General features: G+C 36.9%; 1 protein-coding gene across 1 annotated transcript; it reads left to right on the top strand.

Annotated features, from left to right (window-relative positions):
- Nucleotides 1-264: 264 nt before the first annotated feature.
- On the top strand, nt 265-3,941 carry LOC307173039 (uncharacterized protein). The gene is made up of 2 exons (XM_079895843.1): nt 265-363; nt 1,815-3,941. Exons 1-2 carry the CDS (start codon nt 345-347, stop codon nt 3,260-3,262), a joined length of 1,467 nt encoding a protein of 488 aa, XP_079751969.1. The 5' UTR covers nt 265-344; the 3' UTR covers nt 3,263-3,941.
- Nucleotides 3,942-9,254: the final 5,313 nt, after the last annotated feature.

Here is a 9,254-nt window from a genome sequence, read left to right as displayed (position 1 = left end):
GGGAACTTTCCATAGACACAATGGCTTAGTGAACAAACTGTATATTCTCCCCTTACTCTACCCATTACAAAAAGCTATCTGCAGTTTTACATATTCAAAATAATAATAATAATAATTTAGTATAATAGCTGTTTTTTCTGTCTCTCTCTTCTCATGGGGACCAAAAAAAAAAGTCCCCACAAGGTCAAAAATGACTGGTATTACCACACACACACACACACACACACACAGAGCTGTCAGCAAAGGAGCTGCTGTCTCAGCTGCACTGGAGGAAAGGAGAGAGCCGGGGCGAGTGATATCTACACACTCAAGCGGAAGGACTTTACCTGTTTGCCCGAATCACCATGGTGCCATCACAGCAGAGTAAGACAAAACCCGATTAACATTTAACGATGGTGAAAAATAGTTATAAAACTTGGAGGTCAGAGATGTTATTGAAGACTTTGATAAGGTATGGCAGGTTGGATAGATGACATATTATAATATCAGCAGTGTTGTTTTTCCTTACCATTGTTCAATTCTGAAATAGATATTTGGGTATAGTTAACATGGAATATTTTTAGAAAGCTGAAATGTCCTCTGGTGTAATATGCTAAATTCCATCTAAAACTAGTTTTGTGTACCATCTTGTTAATTCTTAGATATTTATTATGCATTTATTTGTTATAAAACTGCATATTAATTGAGAATACATGGACTAATATCTAAATATTGACAAAAAATCTTAAAATAAAAAAATGAATGGACATGTTACAGTATGTGTCACATACCCTTACAGGTAGAACATATTAGGTATAAAAGACGGCCATTTAAAAAATAAATTAATTGTTTTGTGCAATTCTGATTTACAAACATTTAATCTAAACTGACAGTCACTGACAATGACTTGACAATTCTGTATAATGAATGTCACATAATTAAAGTGTGAATAAAGTGTATTTAGAGTGCAGTGGACAGCAAAAGGTTGGACAAGTATAGAAGGAGATATTGTTACTTCAATTGTATTAAGGAAAACAGTTTTGTTGACCGAAGTTAAAACCTATGTTGTCACATTCGTATTTAACTACAACCTGCATGTTGACACATTACACACACACACACCATCATGTTGTAAGGCACCTGCTTAAACTGGCTCGACATGTTTCAGTCAACACTCTTTCCTCTGGATAATATATTCAGAAAAGTAACTTTTCAACTAACTTTTCATTTAGCTGATAAAATTAAATGTAATACAAAAACTTGATAATTCACCCTTTCTGTTTTCTAGATGCATGCATGCTATTGATTTTTTTTTGTAAAGTATTCATCTGTAGGCAAATGGGTTAAATTTGTACTATTTTTGACCTCGTAATTCTTAATCTAAATGTCATAACTGGATCTTCCAGTGAAATATCAGACTTCTCTCTGGTGATGTATGCAGGACTTCTCCAATCATTTAGTCTGTTTAAACCCCGCCCCTTTCTTACAATCAACTGCAAGCTTGCATTCAGATCTGCCTCCAGCTAAAAAACCAATGGATATAGCCAAGCCCCGCTTGCATTTACTTTTGTGAATCACAAACTCAAATGTACATCACAGTATGGTGGGAAAAAATATCTGTCATTTCATTGTGACTTTAAGGGGTGGAACCAAGTTTAAAAAGGGGACAAAAAGCAGAGAAATTTGGTTTGTGGTCCAAAAAAATGCTGTGATTATTCCATTTAGTGACACACACTTTAGCTTTTTGGTAAAAAACAAACAAAAAAGGTCAACATTATATTTTTCTGTTATTGACTTGATGTTAATAGCTCGTAACAGCTGGTACTTTTTTCCAGAGACCAAGAGCCCATTAATGGAGAATGCCATTAGCTTTGTGCTTGGATCAGTGGCTGGAAGTACGCTGGGAGCCATGGAGGTGCCAGTGAATCAGATTATGACCGGGATCATCTCAGGAACCCATCTGAAACCCGTCGTATCTGGCATTAAGAGTGTTGGGGCTCTGGGACTGGGCTCGCTTCTAGGAACTACAGCGCTCATCACATCGATGACAGCGGTGGTAACGGGAGTCGTCGGAGCCGCTTCTGTGGCCTTGTTTCTTTTAAGAGTGAGGAAGAGTGAGGGATGGGCATCAGCAGGACTGGCCGCGGGCATCGCCACAACCTCAAGCGGGGCAACACTAGGGGCCGTCATTGAAAAACTGAGCATGAGCTACGGGATGGTCAGCCTGCTTTGGGCATTGGGGATTTTCACAGTCTTAAAACTATTCATGTACATCTTGGTGAAGTTTACATGCACGGAATGGGAATTCTGTGGAATTTTTACTGAACTTAACAGGAAAGAACAAGCAAAACTATTTGCTATGGAAGTCGAGTTAAGGCAGCGGGCAGCAGTGGACATGGAACAGCGGATCATTGCCAGCAAGATGGAGGAACTGAAAGAGGAAGATCTAGAGGCTTGGAAGGCCCAACAAAGAGAAAGAGTAGAAATTAAGAGACAGGGCGTTGAACTGGAAATGCAGAAAAGGACTTCTCGACAACGGCTGCTCACAGCGGTGGACAAATACATGGAGTTTCTTGCATTCTCTGGCATTCCGATGACCGTGACTGCATTCGTGACCACTGGCTTTGGCATCTTTGGGTTTGGAGATTACAGATTTGTTTTTGTCATCCTGTTAGTGTTGGTGTTGAGCATGTCGTTTTGGCTCATGAGGTCTCGGCGTTTGAGCTTTTGGATGTTTACGGGATGCATGGCAATGTTTGCCACATTTGCCATTGCTGTGCTGACTGTTCACGCCGGACAGGAGGTGGCAGGCATGTCTGTGAAAATGAGAAGGGCAGGACAAAACATAAGCAGGGAGAATATTAGCATCTGGATGACACACACATCCTCCGTACAGGCAGTGTCTGCAGGATTCTTCGTGTCAGAAGTGTGTCAGGTTGGTTTAGGTGCAACAGTCGGTGGTCCGATGGCACGAGAGGCCGGAGGAAAGGTGATAGTGTGGGCGTCTGTAGTTGCAGTGGGTGTTTTGATGATAGTTGAAGCGTTGGCGCTGATGCTGGGAGTTGGTGGTACGGCGGGGGCTTTGTGCGGGGCGGCTGGAGCGGCTGGTGTGTCCATGGGAGGAGCTGCAGCTTTAGCTGTGAAATCATCCTCGTGGGGAGGAACAATAGCAACCACTGCTGGCATGATCTTTGGCTTTTCGGTGTTTGGAAAGTGGGACATTGTTAAAATAGGGCTTCAGGTGTGTGTGGCATACATTTTTGCCATGACAAATCTTTTCTGAAATGCCATGATGTTCTTTTTTACTAATGGAATGGCAAGAATCAGCCTCTATGGACTATATAACAGTGGATGTAGTGCTTCATATGATAATTAATAGTTTATACTTTTTTAGCGCAATTTTCCACCGGACAAAATTGCGATTGTTAACTCATGATTTCTGTTCTGTCTGTGCGCACCAATCTTGCACTTCTATCTACTCCTCAACCAGACCACCTAGAGACTTCGGGTTTTCGGCATTATGTTAAGGAAGGTCTAATCTCGGGAACGCACAAAAAAAAAAAAAAACATAAAAAGATTTACTATCTCTTAGTGTTGTGATCCCATGACGTCAGAAAATTGCGCTAAAACACTCACTGAGTTTTTATTACTTGTTTCATGTTGTGTTACAAATATATTTTTCATCATGATCATGATTTTTATAAAGTAAATGTAAGAATAACTTTGATATTGTTAGTAATATTTCAAGATGAACATTCACTGACTGTACTGTAGCAATGTTTACTTGATTATCCATACATCATGTTCAGAAAAATCATGTTAAAATGTTTGTATGCGATATGATTCATCTCTCAATCAACATTGTATTGTATTGCATTATTAAAACTACAGTTTTCATTTATATGTGCAATAAATTATTTATTTTTTAAAAAGATTTAGTCTGAAAGCCCAATAAACTATTACAACATATTATTATATATTTTAATTATTTCATACACTGTAAAAAATTTCTAACCCTCCCAAATCAAAAATTTCAAGTGACCGATAACATCTACATTTTTCAATTGGCCCAAGTGAAATTCTGTAAATTATAAAATTTAATTTACAGATTTTCACTTGGGCCATTTGAAAAATGTAGATGTTATCGGTCACTTGAAATTTTTGATTTGGGAGGGTTAGAATTTTTTTACAGTGTACGTCAGGCTTTACCGGGTTTAAAAACAAGACCGTTTCCCTGATAGGCAAACATGTTTTAGATATTAAGACTTTTCAGAGAATATATATCGAACAGTACTGTAATTTCACCTGTTAAATAACATAAAAACATAAAAGGTAACACCTACACACCTACAGTTCAACAAAATGAACTAAATTAAATATACTATAATGTAGTATGTAATGTCGTTTTTAACTGGTTTTAATGATTTAGCCCAGTTCATAAAAGGCTGTTTACTTAACACATGAGTGCCTTGGAGTATTTCGTCTACATAATAATATAGTATGTGACAAGTGTCAGAATCTAGTTTCCCGTTGCCAGTGATAAAGACTCTGAATGCAGATTATTGATTATTATTATTATAATTGATTTTTGGCTGGAGAACAAGTGAAAAACATGCACCGCGGGAACAACCTGAGCCCTTTTTCAGAATTTTTCACATTACTTCATACTCTTCTTTTGATATCAAGTCAAGTCAAGTCACCTTCATTTACATAGCGCTTTTAACAATATATCACAACAGTAACTATAAATTTTGACGTTCTGTCTCCAACCTTTCAGGTAATATAATGTAATGATGGCTGACACATGTCAATCAATCCATCTGGCATTGTTATTTGACATATTAACCCAGTCTTCAGAAGTTGAGCAGTAAACCAGAAATTAGATCTATTTTCTTTCAAGATGTGACCACTAGAGGGTGGAAAACACTATTAAAACCACAAACCAGGGCCACTGTCTTCTTCCATCCACAGCAGAGTAGATCAGTCCAGCCCGTCATAACCACATCATCATCAATATAGTGTGACCTGGGTGTGGGTTAAACTTTAATATGTTGTATCTTTTTTTACATATACTGAACTGACTACTCAAAAAAAAAAAAAATATGACTGTGACCTTATACTCTCCATGGATACAGTAGAAATATACTGCTTGACATAAATTCACGGTAGTTTATCACAATGGGCCACATTCATGACACTTCCATATATATATATAAGTAAATTCAGACAGAGAAATGAGCACTTATTATGTGCCTTTCCGATACACAAACACTTCGTAAACCTCAGATTTGATTAGTTAAATGTGTTAAAGTCTATTGTGATGTATATCCGAGTCAAATGGCATCTGGAACCAGAAAAATTGTTGGGCGGGGCTTGATTTAGTCTATGTGGAATTAATTGGATGGTTGTGGTTTGTTATTGGTGGATCTCATGTGAGTGACAGGTTGCCCCGCCCTCATTATCAGAGAAGAGAAGAAATGCAACAAGAGGGAGGGGATCTTATTCTGATGAAAGATTACTAGAGCAGATGAATTTGAAAAATATAATATTGTGCATGTATAAATAATAAACACTATACTCCCTAAAAAATTAGACTTGTCAATTTTGATTTCATAGTGACTAAGTTACGCATCAATGAGGAGAACATCATTCACAATTAGCATAAACCCCATGAATCAGTTTGCCTAAAAGAACACGAAACATTCAGATGTTTTGCCCATGGTTGGGAGCAGGTGTACATTTTCTCATACCAACTAACATTTTGAAAATACGAACACTTTCATGAATCTGAAAATGTACGTCAACATAACTGAAAGATTTGCACAAAAAATGGTAGCACTTATTGCAGTCCTGTTCCCCATGTAAATACTATGTAATTACTTTCTAACTGGGTAATAACTTGTACTAGCCCTGAACCCCTAAACCTAACCTTAACCCATGCAGTTACCTTATATTACTTTTTTAGGTACACTATAACCTCACATACAGTAAAATAAAGTGCAACCCAAAAGTTAATTCTGCTTGTGTTTCATGAATATGAGGCCCATGGTGTGTTGATGGATAATGATTTATACTTTTTTTTCATTCCATCAAATAGAATGAAAGAAGAGGAGAATAAGATGGAATTGTTGTCATATCTGTAAGCTTGTATTGGACTATTAAACTATTCCTTTGTTATGTGAATCTTGAATTTCTTTGAATTCTTCCTGTCATTCCAGTTCAACAACCTGTGTTGTGCGACCAATTCATATTCACACTGATGAATTGAAAGCGAGACGAGTTGTGTCCATCTCCGGTGGTCTGTGCTCTCAGGTGCTGTAAGGGCAAAGTCTTTGGCATGAATGACAAATACAAAACACAATTTTACAAAATATGTCCATTCCAGATTAAAAACAGAGTTAAAATCGAATACTGAAATGCTCACAAGATGCAGTTTGTCTCTGTTAGTTTTTTTGAAGGACATCTCCTGTCTCCCGTCTCTCTGCATACGCACGTGTGAGGTGAGCGCACACCGACCAGTGAGGGAGCTCTGATCGTCTGCGCATGCTCAGAATCCTCACACAACAGCATCACTGTTCACATAGCAACAAAGCTTGTTTGTGTGAATCTAGCGTGTCATAACGGTATGCGTGTTCTTTTTTCTGTTGTATTTTCTCATGTTATGTATTAATGTTTCGATAAACCAATCTGATGCTGTTGGCTCCTTGGTAGGCAAGTATGCTAACTTTTCAGAAAAAAAAAGAAAAGAAAAAAATGTTTGGTCGTGGCAGAGTGTAAACGTGATTGTCATGATTTATGTAAAAACTGATATGCCGTTTTCATATTAATTCATGGTGAAAAGTGTCCAAGTCATTAAAGGTATTATAGCTTTTGTTAATATTTTGAATTTAGTTTGGTTTTTATGTTTTATGTATTCACTTTAAATTTGGTTACAATTTGTTGTGTGTTTTTGTCACTTTAATAATTATTTAAAAAATATGTCTATACAGTTTTTATTATTTTTATGTATTAGTTTTAGTTATTTTAATACTTCAATGAAATGAAATGAAACAATGCTTTTTATTATTTAATGTCAGTTAAAATGTAACTACCATTAAATGTTTTTATTTTTATTTTTTTATGGTTTTAGTTTTAGTTAACGATAATAACTCTTAACAAACTCATAACAAACAAAACCTGGGAAATAAAACTACCAAGGTTGAAAAAACCCCTACGTGTTAGTAAGACAAACAGAGGATCTTGATGTGGTTACAGTGTTCATGTCCGTTCATAACGGTTTCATGCAGCCTGATTTTTTTGGGACATGGAAACATATTTTCCCAGCAGATGCTACACCGCAGGATCTTTCCTGTGATTTTCCACGTTTTGAGGCAAGGAAGAACAAAGAAGAGAATAGGCATGTGTTATTGATGTTGTTGGCTTTTATAACCCAGCAAGACTAAGTTGTGAGGAAAGGGCCCTTGGTTACATTGTTAGTGATTTGTTAGAAAAGTATTTGTGTTGGCCGCAGTACAAACGTATCGCACGACTAATGCCTTATGTTAATAATACGTAATGTATTACAACATTGGTATTGGACATTCTTTTACAACTCTTTCCCCAAGCACAACATATTTGACCCTGTTAACACAAATGAAGAACTGAAGAATGTCATAAAGACAAAGAAAGAGCCGCTCCCCAGTTCAAGTCCAAAGGCTCAATGACATCTGCAGCATTTTCCCACAATGCCTATTCCCATCCAAACAAAAGAGAAATCACCAGTGAGAAATTGCTCATTGAATATTGTTGCAATTATCTTTACTAGAAAGATTAACTTTTTTAATTAACACATGGATCAACTGGAAAAGATAATATATTCAAATAACTTTAACGAACTTTGTTACATAAATGGTGAAGCTGTAATATGCTTTATGTCAATCATATCAATTAAATGAACTGAAAAAGAAATCAAATTGGATCACAGTCTAAAAGCACTGAAGATGGAAATGTAAAGTATAAATCTGGTAACACTTTATTTTGATGGTTCCCTTTGACATTCTGTTTGTTACATTTCACATGCATGTCAACTAACTCTCATTAGAGTATTAGTAGACTAATATCTGCTAACTCTTTATCATGATGGTCCCCAACAGACACTATGTTGACAATAAGTAACTTTGCAAGAATGTCAACAGAATGCCTAAAGGGGATCATCAAAATAAAGTGTAAACATAAATGTAATCCAATAATCTGTAGAAGATGACACCATTTTCAATGGCTCAGTGTGTTTAGCAGCGTGATTTGGCCATGTGATATGCGTTGTCTTTGTGAATGGGAACTGACATTTGTGGAATAAAGGACCTGATTGTCATTGCGTAAAGCCCACTGGAACTTGGCAAGTAATCTCACTTGGCGAACTCATTGAGAGCATCTGACTTTGATGATTCATAGTAAAACAAAGCCTCATCAACAGCATCAATTATTCAGTTGGTATGAACTATACACGAGATGCAGACGAGAAGCTTGACATACAGTCTATAGAATCAGGCATGTCTGTGTCATAAAACACATGCACTGATTTACATTTACAGCTTGATGTTCTGTTTTGGGGGAATACAGAATACACTGAAAAAAGTGAAATGACAGTGTCATTTATTTAAAGTGCATTTTTATATTGGTCTAATCGAAAATCATCATTTCCAGTTTAATTACAAAGTTCTGTCATGAAACTCTAGATGGCGTTGTCTTATAGGTCAATCCCAACTCAATCTGCTTGCAAACACATCATTCTCTACAGCACAGCTGATTGGTTCCTGCTGTATCAGTAGCCAATGAGCTCGCTGCCCAACCTGCTGTAGCAGTTGCAGTGCGCTTTCAGAAACCCTCCACCTTCCCCAGCTCCACCAGTATAGATCTGCTATGGGTAATGCTATATTGTATAGCAGCAGTATGGCTTACTTGCTCACAGCAGCGTGTCGTGTGTGTATTGGCAGTAGCAAGTCCTGTATTGCTCTGCAGCAGCAACAACAACAGCAGATCTATTCAGCCAAGGTCAAACATATCAGCTGTCATATCCATTACCAGTTGTCACGACAGAAATTTGTTTTGTTCAGTTTGTCTTAATTTTGAAATTAAAATGGGTTTTATTCATTTTTTATGTTTCTTTTCTTTTCTTTTCTTTTCTTTTCTTTTCTTTTCTTTTCTTTTCTTTATACAGCCACCTGTGACAGAAGATTGGACCTAAAACAAAGGATTATTTCTTTCCCCTTTTTGCTTTCTTTTTTCCCCCATAGACC

The sequence above is a fragment of the Squalius cephalus genome, assembly GCF_949319135.1.
Source record: "Squalius cephalus genome assembly, chromosome: 15".
Lineage (NCBI taxonomy): Eukaryota > Metazoa > Chordata > Actinopteri > Cypriniformes > Leuciscidae > Squalius > Squalius cephalus.
The sequence above is the reverse complement of the archived record's forward strand: the minus strand, read 5'-3'. Positions and strand labels throughout refer to the sequence as shown.